This window comes from Coregonus clupeaformis, chromosome 6 (genome assembly GCF_020615455.1).
Source record: "Coregonus clupeaformis isolate EN_2021a chromosome 6, ASM2061545v1, whole genome shotgun sequence".
Classification (NCBI taxonomy): domain Eukaryota; kingdom Metazoa; phylum Chordata; class Actinopteri; order Salmoniformes; family Salmonidae; genus Coregonus; species Coregonus clupeaformis.
Window position 1 is genome coordinate 26153079 of NC_059197.1, and position 17115 is coordinate 26170193.

The 17115-nt window shown below is 45.9% G+C and overlaps 1 protein-coding gene across 1 annotated transcript in view; it reads right to left on the reverse strand.

The window, feature by feature from the left end:
- Positions 1-17115, reverse strand: part of LOC121567787 (roundabout homolog 2-like) — a 308519-nt gene that overhangs the window by 57231 nt on the left and 234173 nt on the right. Inside the window, 9 exon segments of the mRNA XM_041878069.2 lie at positions 641-762; positions 2233-2399; positions 2509-2674; positions 2825-2906; positions 4816-5021; positions 8374-8545; positions 10279-10403; positions 14335-14346; positions 15985-16121. Coding sequence (XP_041734003.2) covers positions 641-762; positions 2233-2399; positions 2509-2674; positions 2825-2906; positions 4816-5021; positions 8374-8545; positions 10279-10403; positions 14335-14346; positions 15985-16121 — 1189 coding nt within the window.

The window sequence follows — 17115 nt, forward strand, 5'->3', positions numbered from 1 at the left end:
CCAGGTGTGTGTGGGGGAGAGGTTGGTAAGTAAGCTGGTTTGAGATACACTCAGAGATGAAGGACCACAAGCATGCCAAATATACACAATTCATTTCAATGTACTTGTTTCTATGCAAAGCATTTGTCTTAATTCAAAATTAACCAAAGATAGACGTAAAATGTATGAGACCAGATGTCCCTGACACCTCTTTTGATGTTCGCTGCAGCTGTAAGAAACCATTTGTCAACTGTTTGATGTTCGCTTACATGAAGAGTCAGCAACTATAATGTATCAAAGCTGTAGAGTCTTAGGATTTATTTGACTCGTATTTCCTTACATGAAAACACCAATAGGAGCCCTGAGGAACACCTTGCCAGCTTCAAAGAGTCCACATCCCTTTCATATCAACTGTAATGGACTCACGGTTGTAAAATCAAGACATAAAACAGCCCAGAGGATACTGAGTAGCTTAAGTCAATGTTCGAGAATGAGGTTGGTGTAAATTAAAATAGATTTCTCATATTTAATCTTATAGGACAGAATAAAGGAACACACAGACACCTGGCAGAGCTAAATAGTAATGACTAACTGCTAAGTCTGCTGAATGGTGATGTCTGTGACAGACAGGTGGATTGTCCAATCACAGTGTGACACTTACCGTCCAGGTGACCTGAATGGTGGTGGGGCTCAGGACGACTGGGTTGTGCAGACGAACTATGACCTCCCCCAGCTCCTTCTGCACATGCCTGTGGTCCACCCCCTGGGCTGGAGGACTGATGTCTGGAGAGAGAGAGGGGGGGAGAGCAAGAGAGAGAGAAAGAGAAAAAAAAAGAGAGAGAGAGAGATTACTGTCAATTCTCCTACTCAGTTTTCAAAGCCACGGTTCCCTCCATTCCTTACAATGAGGCAGAGTCCATCATAAGAGGTTCTGTTGAGAGAATGGATGAACATACCAATCAGACTCCACAAAGGAGTCAACACTCTGTGATCATGACTTCATTTGAAAAGACGCAACTTCCTCTGCATTAGAATGACCTCATTTCAGTTTGAATAAAGAACTGGTCTGGCTTTGAGAAAAGAAAGAGAACTTGAGCTGTTAAGAACCCTTCTCCTCTCTGCTCTCACTGAGGCCCAGCCAGAGAACAACTACCACATCAATGAGTGAACTCTGAACACAAATAATAATAATAATAATAATAATAATAATAATAATAATAATAATAATAATAATAATAACAATAATAATACATAACCCAGACAAGATGAATGAATGACACTATGACACTTATTTCCACCACAGTTCCCATTTCATTCACACTTGCAAGTGTTTTCAGTTAAAAGCAAATCAAAACCCCAGTGAAATGCATGAGATTTTCAGTGTGGTTAAAGAAAAGACACAATCATGGCAACTGACATATTTTGGTCCTATTTACTGAGGGGAAATAGATGGGCAATATATATATATATTTTTTAAATATTCACAAGAGGAAATAGTATTTCAAAACAGGCCCAATGAAAATGCCAATAAAGTCATGGATCAGAGTCGTAATAGAGGACGACAGGCCAAATGCAGTTAGGGAGACATGAAAAATCAATTCATCTTCAGTGACTGCCATTGTCAATAACCATCTCTGTGCATCAAAACGAAGCCAACAGCACATAATGAGAGATGTACTGCTATTTAAAGACTCCCTCTCTCTATGCACAACCCAATATTGGCCTGCAATTGGACAATGTTTAGTCTAAAGGCTGCTGGGGTATTGCAGTGGAGTGGACTTATCAAATACACGTAATAAGGAGACTGAGGTCTATATGGCAGCTTCATCTAATCTTCTTTGAGTTTGGAGGCAGTCATTTTCTCCAGTTATGATCATTAACATGGCAGGGATAGCGTTAACTCACATACACCTTCCAAAAGTAGACATGCTTATTTTACATAATTGCCCGACTGTAGCCTTAATGAGCAGAGCTGAGATAGAGAGTTTGATCTGCGGAAGTTGTTGCGGTGGCTATCTCAGTAGAATTGTTACTGTTCAGCCAACACAGTACCGTGCTGAGAGGGCCTGATAACTATCTAAGTGGAACACAATGACCTTTTCCCAATCGAAAGCTGCAGCAGTCACTGTGAAGGGGAGGCTAAATTATACATTTTATCATAGGGAAAATGACTACCAGAATCCTTACAGCATGATTCAAGAAAATAGTTATTCTACTGTGTCATGCAGTTATATCCAGGTAAAAGGTCCATACCTTGTGTCCTGACAGGCTCTGACATAGGGCTGGGGTCACTGAGGCCTTGGGTGTTGACCGCCCGCACCATGAACAGGTAGATGGTGTTGGGGCGCAGGCCTTTGACCGTGTACTGCGTGGTCTTCACGTGGTCCGCAACCGTCTGCCAACTGTTGCTCACCGACTGGCTGCAATGGGACAATGAAAAGGGTATCACAAATGTGCTACCTCACCACAATAATTAATAAGCAATACAAAAGTGAAAAGAGGAAATCACTCAGGTTCTTCATAACTAACCTGAAGGCTTCGATGACGAAAGAGGAGATGGGCGTGGCCCCAGCCAGGCCGGGTTGCCAGGACAACGAGACGCTGTTCTTGGTGACGTCAGTGACCTGGGGTTTGGAGGGAGGGCCAGGGAGCTCGTTGTCATCACGGTTCTTAATGACCATCACCCCAGCTTGGTCTGCAGGAGAAAGAGACCAGGAACTATTGTTAAATGGGAGGATGAAGAGGAATGGATAAAGAACTATTCCCAGAATGGAATATGTATGGTATAATGAGCATGTATTTGTGTTTACTACAAAACTAGCTGTACATGTTCCCTGTGCCATACCTTTGACCTCCAGGAAGGCGCTCCATGAGGTCTCGCCACTGGAGCTGGCAGCCACACAGGTGTAGATCCCAGAGTCAGAGAGCTAGAGTAGAATGGATAAACACAGAACATCAACCACCTGACCACAGAACAACCCATTTAGAAACATTACATCAGGTGGTTGTTAAAAATGACTAGATATTAGTATGGATCTCCACAGCTGCTTGATCAGATGATTATTCATTGGTCTAGTGGTTGTTCTAAATGCATGTGAGGGATCCAACCCCGGAGATCACAACAGTGTGTCATGTGAGGGGTCCATCCCGGAGATCACAACAGTGCGTCACGTGAGGGATCCATCCCGGAGATCACAACAGTGTGTCATGTGAGGGGTCCATCCCGGAGATCACAACAGTGCGTCATGTGAGGGGTTCCATCACGGAGATCACAACAGTGTGTCATAGTGAGTGCCTTAAAGTGCTGACGCTAATTTCCTAATGAATTCCATTATCTCCTCACCGCACTCCACCACTTTACCCCCCTCCCCTCGTCCCCCCACCTCCCTGCCAACCACAACAAAGGCGGGCTAATTCATTTAGTGTGGGCTGCTGACGCCCCCTGGACCGATGACAGCTGGCTTGTCTCTCCATCCCTCTCTCTGAAACTTTACTTGTTTGTTGGGTTTCCTCCCTCCATTTATTAAATAACATGTCAGTGGTCGGCAGCTTTGTCAAGCGTAATGGTTATTCCACAGAGGCCTCGGAGTGGGGAAAGGAGGATGTGAGGATTTTAAATTAAATCTACCCTAAATGTGTAGTGTGTGTGTGTGTGTGTGTGTGTGTGTGTGTGTGTGTGTGTGTGTGTGTGTGTGTGTGGTTTAACTCTTCACCCCTCCTCTACTCTGCAGCTGGAATCCGTCCAGCCCTCTACAGCTGAGTCTTGTAAGAGCCGTCGTTTCACTAAGTGATAGTATCGAACAATTTATTAAAATCAATGCTGCCCATTCATCTCTTTAAGGCAATATGATTCCTCTTGTCCATTTAACTTATACCTAACCATCATTCTATTGAATTATACTAAGCTTGCACATCACGTTCATGCATGCCTAAGCATGCACACCACACACACACGCACACAAACACACACACACACACCACATACACTCTCTTGCACACAATCAAGGACACACAGACATAGCAGTGTCAGCAGAATAAATAGAGTTATCACAAATAAAAGGAGGAAGAGTCATGTTGCAAATAACACTTTTTAAGAGGGTCAGAGGGTCAGAGGGGACAGAGGGTACAGAGGGGACAGAGGGTCAGAGGGTCAGAGGGTCAGAGGGTCAGAGGGTCAGAGGGTCAGAGGGGTCAGAGGGTCAGAGGGTCAGAGGGTCAGAGGGTCAGAGGGTTAGAGGGTCAGAGGGTTAGAGGGTCAGAGGGTCAGAGGGTTAGAGGGTCAGAGGGTCAGAGGGTCAGAGGGTCAGAGGGTCAGAGGGTTAGAGGGTCAGAGGGTCAGAGGGTCAGAGGGTCAGAGGGTCAGAGGGTCAGAGGGTACATAGGGTTATAGGGTCAGAGGGTTAGAGGGTCAGAGGGTTAGAGGGTCAGAGGGTCAGAGGGTTAGAGGGTCAGAGGGTCAGAGGGTTAGAGGGTCAGAGGGTCAGAGGGGACAGAGGGGACAGAGGGTCAGAGGGTCAGAGGGTCAGAGGGTTAGAGGGTCAGAGGGTCAGAGGGTCAGAGGGTCAGAGGGTCAGAGGGTCAGAGGGTACATAGGGAGGAACAAGATGAGATACAGCGTAATGACACACACAGAGGGGAGAGAGAGGAGACAGAGTCCCAGACAGAGATCCATTAAGGGGAATGGATGGAAACAGGGAGATAGAGAATGAGAGGCTGCAGACAAGTTACCGCAATAGTATGAAGCATATTTACAGCCCTCATCATATGAACACCATTACTAGTGTATGTGTAGTTCTCTTTATGACTGGACCAGGCTGTGGTTCAAGTGGTTCTCACCCTGAGGCTCCTGATCTGGAGGCTGCCCAGCTCCTGCAGGGACATGCGGGGGTCCTTCCCCAGCAAACTGACCCCGTCCTTCAGCCAGCTGATAGAGGGGATGGGGTCTCCTGACGCCTGGCACTTCAGCAGGGCCACACTGTCCACCCCCAGCGTCTGATTGGACGGACCCCGGCGGATGATGGGCGGCGGCCTGTCTGTCAGCACTGGGATAGGATGAGAGACAGAGAGAGTTAGTCAGAAGAGCCACACAAGGCATTAGAATATTAAAAGGGGTACGATATACAATATACAGATGTAGGATCTTAATATGAGCCAGTTTGCTACAGCAGGAAAATAATCCTGCAGCAACAGATAATGTGAATTATTATGTGGATTATGACATTTTTGTAGGGGTTTATACATTTTTGTTAGGGGAAATCAAGTCAGAAATTTCAAAGTGGAAATTATGAATACTTTTAAACCTCAAAAACACTACAAGTTTTACATTTCCTACATCGCAGGAAAGTTATCCTGCAACAGGGTGATCAAATTAAGATCCTACATCTGTAAGCCTTTTAATGGATTTATCATAAAGTGAGAGGATGTGGTAACGGTATCATAAAGCTGGTCTCTTTTCTCAGCAGGTCTTGTAATTCCACCACAGGACAAAGACAATGCCCTGACTGTGCTTCCAGGAAGCGGAGAAGGAATAGCTGAGCAGTGTTTTCCAGACTGTCTATTGATATGGCTGGGGGTGGGGGTGGGGTGGGGGTGGGGGTGGGGATGGGACTTTTCCAGTTACCGATTGAATACCCTTACTTTTACATCCTACCCAGGAGTCTGTGGTGGCGTACGGTGGCAAGGGCACAGCCTGTTGACTCAGGGTGGTTCAGATAAATACTCCATCATGTTCAATGGGGAACACTATCAGAGGTACCCACTGGCACCCAGAACTGAAACAAATATTTCACTCCCCAGAGAGTAGCACCCCATGGAAATTATCGAAATGAGTCAGAATTGTAATAATGTAACAAAATAAAATAAAATCATTTTTTGTTTTTTTTGTTTATATCAATGCTAATGTTCAATGCTGTTTGGATGAATATATGTATTTGTAATGTGTTGGAGAATGCCTGTGGGTTGTACTGTAAATGTCAGAGGTGCTGTATCTGTGAGTTACAGTTACAGTGCCCTGGCAGTTTCTATTTCAGCTGTGGTGAATAATGTGGAGTCCCCTGGCATCACACAGCACACATTAATTAACAGGTAGGGATTAATGATGTCAGACCTGCAGGGGCTAATTAGACAGTCAACCTCGCTAACCTTTCAACACATCATCACACCCTCTCTCTCTTTCTTTCTCTTTCTCTCCTGCAGGGAAGTCAGAAGGAGGGGAGGAAGATGCAGACTTGCCTTGGTATGGCAGAACCATGGCATGATTAAGTTTAGCTGAGAGAAAAAGGGATAGGAGTTGAATCTGCACTATGTGGGCCCTGCTGAAGTCATCATTTCATCTATTTCAACCGCTTCCGCCATGCTGGAATGCTTTTCTCAGAAAAGCTGGTGGTTAAATACATCAACCAGGATTACCGTGACCCTAACCCACACGCAGATAGCATTAAAAACAGCCCTATCTGTCCATCTAAGGCCTCACTGTTAGTTCTAACTTCCCCATTAACTCACTGAGGGAGTTATCTGCTTGTCACTGTTATCACTTGGCATGATTCTAACGGCCATTATTGGCTCAGATGGAGCCCTATGTGTTCCAATGCCAAGATCTTAGACACCGAAACACACCTGGAAGGGTTCTGTTATGTGTCTTAATGATCCCGTCTGCCCTGAGTAATGACTCCACAGCATTACATGTTAAGATATGACAGAAGGTATGATAAAACCCTGGGTGAGTTTGGCTTGGTTTGGTCCAGTAGGGTGGTGGATGGATGGAGGCGTGGGAGGACAGGAGGAGGGGGGGAGAGCTAGGGCCTTGACTGTTTGCATCAGGAATTTCTCATTACAGATCTCCTTGAACCCAGTGAGCTCTGCTGGCCCCCCAGGACACTAAATCACCTGATCCCAGCGGCAGGGTGTGACCATGACCTCGCCCCAGCCAGCCAGCCCTCCTGTCCTCCTCCTCCTCAGCCTTCCTAACACCCATCTCCCTCACATGTTCCTCATCTTACACAGTCCAGCCATACGCTGCCTCCTTACACCTACACACAGGAATAGATAGACAGACACATATGCACCACACACCCTTAGAATACAGTATGTGTGTGAGCATGCAGCCACAGACGACTTAACACACATTCATTCACACTCAAGGACGAGTGTTCAAGTGTGTTCTAACAGACAGTTGAGACACAGTAAATCTTAAACAATTGAACATGAGTGGAGTAAGGCGTCTTGAGGTTATGATATCTAAAACCCTTGGTGTTTTCAGACAGGTCTGCAGGATGTCAGTATTCGACGTCCATACATGTCTGAGAACATCGGGGGCAACAGTGAGCGGTTTCTGTTTTGCTACAGCATTGTGGATGGGGATGGTGGATGGGCGTAAGCATCTGCCTCTGGTTCCAAAGCTTGCATGTTCGAATCCAGCGATAGAAAGTTGTTTTTGATATTTTTGTTTTAAGCCTATCCCAAATCTTAACCCTTACCTTAACCATTCGGAGTTAATGGCTAACCATAAGGATTTGGAGTTAATGCCTAAACTTAACCTTAAACACTTTGAAATGTAACGTTTGGAACAACTTCAAAATTTGACGTTTGAGAAACATGGATTAACGTCTAATTCTAATTTCATTTTGAATAAAAAATTACCTTAACTTAAAAAATGGTGTATTAAAAGGCTGATCCTTCACAGGGCATCTGAAAGGCCGTCTATCTATTTTCCCATCTCCAAAGCAGAATAGACTGGAGGCAGTGGGACTGAGCAGGCCCTCATAAGTCATCCAGCAGACATGCTAACTGTTGTCACTCACTCACTCAATCACTTAGTCCTTGACTCACTGCCTCCCTCAGCCAGATGCTGCTGATCATTATACTGAGAGACTCAAGGGCAATGCTGTATTCCCTCTCCAGCTAAACTTGTACAAGTATTTCATTAAATTGTGTCGTGACAAAAAACAAATATAAAAAATAATAATATTTCAAAAGCAAGTTCAAGTATCATTTCTAGATATTTCTCAGACAAAAAAGCAGCATTGAATTCCTGTACATGGTAAAATACTGTTTCTTTTACGCTACATTTCCCCCAGTACTCAAGGCCAAAATCCACATTAGAGAGACAACTGGGCAAGGCATGTGTTCTGATTAATTCACTCCAAATTAAAGACACTTCTCTCACTGTGCATTCATGTGTGTACATTAACCATTTTGTGTACAGTGAAGGCTGTGTGTCTGATTGTGTGTGTCTGCACAAGTATGTGTGGGTCTGCATTTATGTCTGTGTGTCTGTGTGTGTGTGTGTGCGTGGTGTGTGTGTGTGCTGATAGCATAGCAGAGTGTGTATGCATGCTGCATTAACGCATGGTGCTGTAGTGTTTGGCATCGGGGTGGGTATGCGGCAGGCCTCACCATCTGTGACCTCCAGTTGGGCCTTGGCGAGGATGCTGCCAGCCACGGTCAGGGCTTGGCAGATGTAGTAGCCTGCGTCTGTCCGCTGCACGGCCGAGATGGTCAGGTCTCCACTGGAGGACACAGAGAAGCGACTGTTGGGCTGCTGGGGCTGGTTGGGAAACAGCAGGTTCTGCAGGAAGAGAGGAAGCAGGCCAATTAGTAGAGGGACATGGACCCATTCCAGCCAGGAACACATCCAACTGACAAACACTCACATAGCTTAATCACTCTGGTTTAGACACACACACGGCCAGTTAACAGAGCCATTCCATCGATCACCGGGTTAAGGAATTACACACAACTATCACATCTGATGGCTTGGTTACACATAATGGACGGGATGAATTCTCCCAGCCAGCCATGCCAGAAGCTCTAGAGAGCTGGGAGGGAACACAGTCTGAAACTCTCTCTACACCTGGTCTGGCTTTGATAGCTTGTTTCATTCTGCTTTGCTTCTCCTAATGGCCCCCAGCACCAGCCCATCCCATGGAGCATCAGGTTCTATTGAACGTGTCCATAGCAGAGCCAGACGGAGGGAGTGGGCCAGGTGTGATTTGCTGGGGTATTTAGTGAGAGGTGGTGATGGAGATAGAGAAGATAAGAAGCATCAATAAACCAAGAGAGAGGGAAAATAGTGTTGTGACTCGGCTATTGTGAAATCAATGTAAAAGACCTGGGGCGCAGTCACAGTACATTGGGGGTCTATTTACTGAGAGGATACTAGTGTAAATGAATGTTGATCTTTGCATGCACATGCTCAGTACGCCGTGTTGCAGTGAGTCAGATAGGATTCATCACTTACTTTGATGTGAGAATGGGCTGAGAATAGGTTTCGGCAAGTGTGCCTGTGTGTTCAGCATCGGTGTGAGTGTAAGTATACAGTGTGTGTGTGTTGCATGCAAATGTGTATTTCACCCCTTCCCAATCTCTGAGTGGCACTTTGCTGTAATTGTCTGGCCCCAGGCTCAGTGTGTGTGTGCGTGTGTGTGTGTGTGACTCCCAGCCAGAGCTGAATCATATCTCTGGTTCATCTACAGGCTCTGGCAGGCTCTTAATTACTGCTGTTGTTGTGCGTTGTGTGGACTGTGAGGATCTCCAGGTATGTGAATGGGCTATCCGCTCTGCTCTGTGTGAGGGATAGGATCACTGTTATCAGCACGGTGTCATGTGAACTGATTAGCTCCTCACTGGCCATACAAAGGTATATCTGGTGTGGTGTTTGAGTGTGCCAGAGATACTGATGGGATATAGCGTAGTTTGCTCTATGTATGTGTGTGTGTGTGTGTGTGTGTGTGTGTTTGTGTAGAACTGGGGAGCTGAGTGTCACACAGACTGACATTATAGACACAGCAGGGTCCTCCCCACACAGCCAAGGGCATGGTTACTATCCAATCTAAGTGGTGTGTATGCTGACAACACTAGACAGTACAGTTACACAGTAATAACTGCTATCCATAAATAATGCATGTTGGACACACACTGGATGAAAAAACACTGAACATTCTAGTAAATACAGAGATATGAAGACTGGACCAAGCTGTTTTACAGGCCCTTACAGTATAGGACCAGTGGTTGAAGACTGGACCAAGCTATTTTACAGGTCCTTTCCCTATAGGACCAGTGGTTGAAGACTGGACCAAGCTGTTTTACAGGTCCTTTCCCTATAGGACCAGTGGTTGAAGACTGGACCAAGCTATTTTACAGGTCCTTACAGTATAGGACCAGTGGTTGAAGACTGGACCAAGCTGTTTTACAGGCCAGTAGTTTTTCCTGACCATGTTCTTCCTGGTCAGGTCGGGGTGTTCAGGAAAAGCTCCAGGCCCTGCTATGGGTCATTGAGAGGTGTTTACGTGCTCTTCTTACCTGGCTGCCTTCCTTCTGCCAGAAGACTGCAGGCTGGGGGTTGCCCTTGGTCTCACAGGGGAAGGTGGCGGTGCGACCCTGGGCCACGATCTGGTCCCGCGGCCTGATGACGAACTGGGGTGCAGCTGGGGTCAAAGGGCAGAAACACCAGGGTTAGAACTCAGAGTTACACAGAGGTAAACCATTCAAGCAAAAGAACCATCAGGCACCTGAAGGACAAATCTAAATGGGCATGTCCTACACTCTTAGAAAAACGGGTTCCAAAGGGGTTCTTCGGCTGTTCCCATAGGAGAACCCTTCCAGGTAGAACCCTTTTTGGTTCCAGGTAGAAATAACTATTTTGGGTTCCCTGTAGAACCCTCTGTGGAAAGGGTTCTACATGGAACCCAAAATGATTCTACCTGGAACCGAAGGGGTTCTACCTGGAACCAAAAAGGGTTCTTCAAAGGGTGGGTTCTTCCATGTGGACATCCAAAGAACCCTTTTAGGTTCTAGATAGCACCTTTTTTCTAAGAGTGTGTAGAGCTTCCATGCAGCATGTTCCTTCCATTGATCGCCATGGTATTGAACGCCATGGTAACCACTCAAGGCCATTCATTGAGGCTGGAGCTGAATGAATGATGGTCGTCAGTGTTCACAAACAGCAGCAGTGTCTCAGTCACAATGGCATCAGGAGAGTTAGTTAGACATAATGTAGCTAGGCTACAGAGAAAGACACAGAGACAACCTTGTGAGGATAGAATGAAATAAATGAGCAGAACCCAGCTAACAACTGTCTCATGGGTCCCTCGGTGGGAGGACACAGCCCTTACCCCCTCTTAATCCCTCTCTCACCCACCACCCAAGCACTACAGCCCTCACTCCGTCTCTCTCTCTCCCACCACCCCAGGAAATGTATCTTCACTACTCAACTGGACCCTCTAGAAGCCAATTAAACAACTAAGGAGTGCGTCAGTGAGGGCATGGACAGACCGAGCAGACACACTCAAGGAGCCAGCAGAGAGATCTTACATCTGGGATGTCTCATTCCACTCTCTCTGTTTCCCGGCCCATCTTAATGTGTTGTGATGCAACATAAACAAATGTGTCCTCGACAAACTTTAGCACACTTGGCAAATCCCAGAGACACATCCACTCTCTCCTCCACTCTCTCATTGGGATACAGTGCAGTGTGTCCCAGGATACACACTGACGTATACAGCACAGGGTCGGCTTTTCTCTCTGTCTTCTGGTCTTTAACGGCTTATTAAGACATAAAAATAACCTTGTGTTTTCCCCAATTAGGCATTACTCCCTCATTATCTAAAGCAAAACACTTTTACTGTTGATCTTACAATCAAGATCATTTTCACACTTCAAGATGCCTTCATTTAAGAGATTCGATTTCATGACAAAACATTCTCATCTGATGACAAAAGTGTAATGGCTGACCATAAGTATTATCCAATGTGGACCGTTGACCTCTCCTGGTTGGGTTTATCAGTGATAACAGTCTCTAGGCCCCACACTAGTTTGGCCTGTGATGGTGGTGAGATGTTAGATCTTACACTTCTAAAACGTTCCTCCTAGTCAGAGACAGATAGGAGAGGCATTCCACAGAGGAAATTCAAATCAACCAATTATAGACACCAATCCCAATCTTCAGTCAAGTATAAGCCAGAGATAGCATCAGAAATCAAAGCTAGGAGCAAAACTTTTAGATACTTTTATCAGTCAAACTTGTTCTCACCTTTCTTCAACTGAGGATAAAGTCCTTCAGCACTTAGTAACTTTTGACAATGTTCAAATGAAATGAAAGAGAATACAGTTACTAGCTAACTACACACCACAGACTACATCTCTGACAGACTAGACCATGCCGTTGTTGCAGGTGACTTACAAATAGGTTTCCTACTGTTGTGTGAGTGTTCTCAATCTGTAACTTTGTTAATAGTTGGTATGGCGAGCCAGCAGAGGTAATAGCCAACAGATAAAACAGAGATTTCTTAAAATGCATGATCACAATGCTTGCAACAAGACCATATAACGCTGTTTAATATGACGTCATTATATGAAAACACTGGACTTATATAAAACAGACACTTACAGGCTTTTATTCTGATTCCTGTGTAAGTCTTTCCAGTGACAACCCAGCTGGTTCCAGTCAGGGTAAACCTCTTCCCGTTTGGCTCATTTCTCCATGTAATCCCTTTTTTGGGAGAGTGTATTTGTCAAAGATACACACAGCTAGGAATGCTACAGACGGCTATAGATTTATAGCCTTCCTGTTTGGCTCTCCCCAACTTAGATATCTTGCTGCATTTCATGACGTTGGATCTGATACAGAGCACCTAAATCACAGTCTCCCTCTGTCTCCCTCCCTCCATCTCTCTCTCTCTCTCTCCCTCCATCTCTCTCTCTCTCCCTCTCTCTCCCTCCATCTCTCTCTCTCTCTCTCTCTCTCTCTCTCTCTCTCTCTCTCTCTCTCTCTCTCTCTCTCTCTCTCTCTCTCTCTCTCTCTCTCCCTCCGTCTCGCTCTCTCTCTCTCTCTCTCCCCCTCTGTCTACCTCCATCTCTCTCTCTCTGGCTGGACAATCCAACGGGCAGTGCATTAAAGCAGAGCAGTCCCTCAAAGTGTTTGACGACTTACAGGCTGTTCTCTATTACCGCCCTCACACCTTGTCTCTCCTCTCTCTGTATTGCTTCCTTTATCACTCTCTCCTTGTCTCCCTTGTTCCCCCTCAATCTCTCACACATGCAGCACCCACAGAACACAGAGCAATGTAGCCTTGCTGTGTTTGTTAAGGAGCAGGAGAGCAAGCTGTGATAGCAGGTCAGGTATGATGTGATGAGGTAGGGTTGGATTGGGGGCCAACGAGTGACGCATATTTCAAGTCTGTAGTCCCCTAGCCAGTGAGTGACAGACAGGACGTCCCAGTAGTGTGTGTGAGGCTGTTTGACACAGAGGCTGTTTGATTCAGGGACCCTAAAGACTAGTGAGAGCCTCCTTCCTGTCCCCTCCAAGAGAGGCGCATGATCAAACCCCCATATTTAATTCATGACAAGACACATCTGCCCAGGGTTGGAGACAGCCATGAACAAATGGACAGACCGACACACAAGCATTTTTTTATTGTTTCTTTAAATCCCACATTCAATCATATTTTATTCAGAAGTCAAAAGCAATTACTGTCTCATTCCCACGGGCAGGCTGAATGTGTAATTTCCTAAATCTTCCTGCAGCTTGACAGTTCGTGACAATCTGGGGGTGGCCACTGCTGTTTTGGCAACGAAGGTCCTGCCATTCCTCCAACGTCAGGGTTCCTTCTGCCAGTCAAACTAGCCCTGACACGCACCCCTGCTCCACTCTTCCTAACCTCTCCTCTCTCTGCCTGGCCCCCTTTCTCCACTGCACACAAATGTCTCACTCTCTCCCATATCTCTTCCCAGATGTCAAAGCCCAAACAGCTCAAACTGACACTTCTCACCAAAACCATCTACTGTACTGGAAGCCATAACACTTCTAAGAGTTTCAAATTGCCCTGGCTCCATGTCTCCTCCAGGCCCATGTGTAAAGGAAATAGAACAGCAACAATTACTGAGACGCCCTACTTTATTTCCCAGACCAGAGGAAGCAACTCTATCCAAAACATACAGATCCCATGTCTGTGTGTCAGGGTCAAGTCCCACAGACGGCCTCAAGACGGGGATGGTAAAAGCCCCGGGTGCACTGGGCCCTGGGGGGCCAACTAAGGGAAACTAGAGACAGCTATGACACACTACAGTACAGATACATCACCTGGGTACTCTAGAGAGCAAGGGGTTAGTTCATTAAGAGGTTAGTAAGCAAGCAAGGCTGAAGCTGATGACTGTACTAAATAGTCCCCTCTGTAACCATTTGAGATAAACACGCATGGTTTTAGGGTAAGGTGTGGTAGATGATGATACAACATCTGTGCTAGTACAGTAGGTCAAGGGTCAGTTGCACTGTGCAAGGCAGTGCGGTGCAGGTGTGTGTCTGGAGAGAACATGCAGGATGGAGTGGGATCATCAGGATGGTATCAGGATGGTACTTACCGACAGGGCGAGCTGGACACAACAATGACGAGGTAGAAAAGAAGTAGGGAAATAAAATGTCAAACACAAACAAATCAAAAAAATTGAATGAATGACATGTCGTGTTGGGGTACACTGTTCCAGCACAGGGTAGGCATGACAGATAAGATCCTATAGAAGGGAATGTTCCAATCCGGTGTTGTTTACTGCACACCTTTAACAGTGTGCTGCGTAACAGAGCCTCTTCAGCGAACTGTTAGGGATGCCCAATCTGAATATAGCACCTCATTGTGGTGGAATGGATCAATGAATAGATCAATAGTATTTCTGGGAGGCCGTGCTCTGGTAACATCAACATAGTCTTACTCGGAAGAGAACAGGAAAACATGGAGGCTCTGAAGTGTTCTTGTTATTGGATCTTCTCTGTCTGCAATCATGAATTCTACAGCTCCTAGGGTGGTGTGTGTTTGGAACAGCAAGGCAGTGTGTGTGTTCATCAGAGAGAGAGAGAGAGAGAGAGAGAGAGAACTAGAGACTAGAAAGAGATAAATCAAGAGGCAGTCTTCATATTTAATTCAGGGATACAGCTGTTGAGGACCAGCACCATATTGACATTAAGGATAGAAGAGTGAGTGGAGAGAGACTCCCTCCCTCTCTCTCTCTCTCTCTCTCTCTCTCTCTCTCTCTCTCTCTCTCTCTCTCTCTCTCTCTCTCTCTCCCTCCCTCTCTCCATCTATGTCTATTTGTGTGCCTGTGGAATACCTCTACCTGTACACCATGTATTCTATACTCAGCCCACTGAGCAGGGCTCAGAGAGAGAGAGAGCGAGAGAGAGAGAGAGAGAGAGAGAGAGAGAGAGAGAGAGAGAGAGAGAGAGAGAGAGAGAGAGAGAGAGAGAGAGAGAGAGAGAGAGAGAGAGAGAGAGAGAGAGAGAGAGAGAGAGAGATAGAGAGAGAGATAGAGAGAGGGGAGATTATGGTGAAAATGTTTTTATTAACCTTGACCAGCTACAGTTCAGTGGTGCGGTGTAGACCAGTTAACTGTGGAAGGGCTTCAGTGACTGAGGGGATAACATTACTAGCAAACCACCATGGGGGACGTGTGTGTGTTCTCCGTTTGGAGTGTGTGTGTGTGTGTGTGTGTGTGTGTGTTCTCCGTTTGGAGGTGTGTGTGTGTGTGTGTGTGTGTGTGTGTGTGTGTGTGTGTGTGTGTGTTCTTCGTTTGGAGTGTGTGTGTGTGTGTGTGTGTGTGTGTGTGTGTGTGTGTGTGTGTGTGTGTGTGTGTGTGTAAATAATTAAATTGATTCATAGACGGACCATGTCTTTCTTGGCTGTGGCAGACAGCACTATTTACATTTTACATTTACATTTTAGTCATTTAGCAGACACTCTTATCCAGAGTGACTTACAGTTAGTATGAAGGACGGACTCTTTGTGGAGACACTCCTGTTCCATAATAGATCAACCATACTACTAGTCATACTACTAGTCATACTACTAGTCATACTACTACTAATCACAAACTTAAAATGTATGCCTGTTTCTATGGAGAGTGGAATTTCCATCATACTTATACCCATTTCTGATCAACTAAAACAATTGTAAGAACTTGCTCAGGGTTATAGGATAAAAGAGGGAAAGAAGTGAGTGCCAGTGGGCAGCCCTTACTTACCTCTGACGGTGAGGCTGGCAGAGGCCTCCACCTTGCCCACGCGGTTCTCTGCCAGGCAGGTGAAGGTGCCCTCGTCACTGGCCGACGCCTTCTTTACTCTCAGCAGATAGTCCTCCTTGTCATACTTCATGTCGTACCTGGAAAAAACACAACATTGTCAGATTAAATGTCTTCTGTTGAGAATACCTGGAAAACACACACAACATTGTCAGATTAAATGTCTTCTGTTGAGAATACCTGGAAAACACACACAACATTGTCAGATTAAATGTATTCTGTTGAGAATACCTGGAAAACACACACAACATTGTCAGATTAAATGTCTTCTGTTGAGAATACCTGGAAAACACACACAACATTGTCAGATTAAATGGGGTGCTGGTACCATCCCATAAATTAAATTTAAAAAACACTGTCTACATGTATTTAGTCAGGCTGTCCTCTGATCCCAAGCCTGTAGTTTGAGGTGTCTGACAGGCTGAACTGAGAGGTGGTATGTGTGTGTTTGAGAAAGAGAAAGAGAGAGAGAGAGAGAGAGAGAGAGAGAGAGAGAGAGAGAGAGAGAGAGAGAGAGAGAGAGAGAGAGAGAGAGAGAGAGAGAGAGAGAGAGAGAGAGAGGGAGAGAGAGAGAGAGAGACACAGAGAGAGACACAGAGAGAGAGCGAGAGAGAGAGAGAGAGAGAGACAGAGACAGAGACAGAGACAGAGACAGAGACAGAGACAGAGAGAGTGGTTAGGGGTTGTATGGCAGTTGACAAGAGAAGGATACTGGTTTGATTAGTTGCCCTGTGCTCTGGAAGCGAGGATAAAATTGCAATGTGAGTGTTGTGTTGAGTTGGCGGGATGGGACGGGGTGGGGTGGGGTTTGGGGATGTGTGAAGGCTGTCTGACAGCCAGACAACAGTCTGTACCCAGTCTGTCACTCACACACTCCGAAATATTGAGGGGAAACAAAGAGAGAGAGAGAGAGAGAGAGAGAGAGAGAGAGAGAGAGAGAGAGAGAGAGAGAGAGAGAGAGAGAGAGAGAGAGAGAGAGAGAGAGAGAGAGAGAGAGAGAGAGAGAGAGAGAGAGAGAGAGAGATAGAGAGAGAGCTGAAGAGACAAAGCACCAAGCCATACTAGCTTCCTACC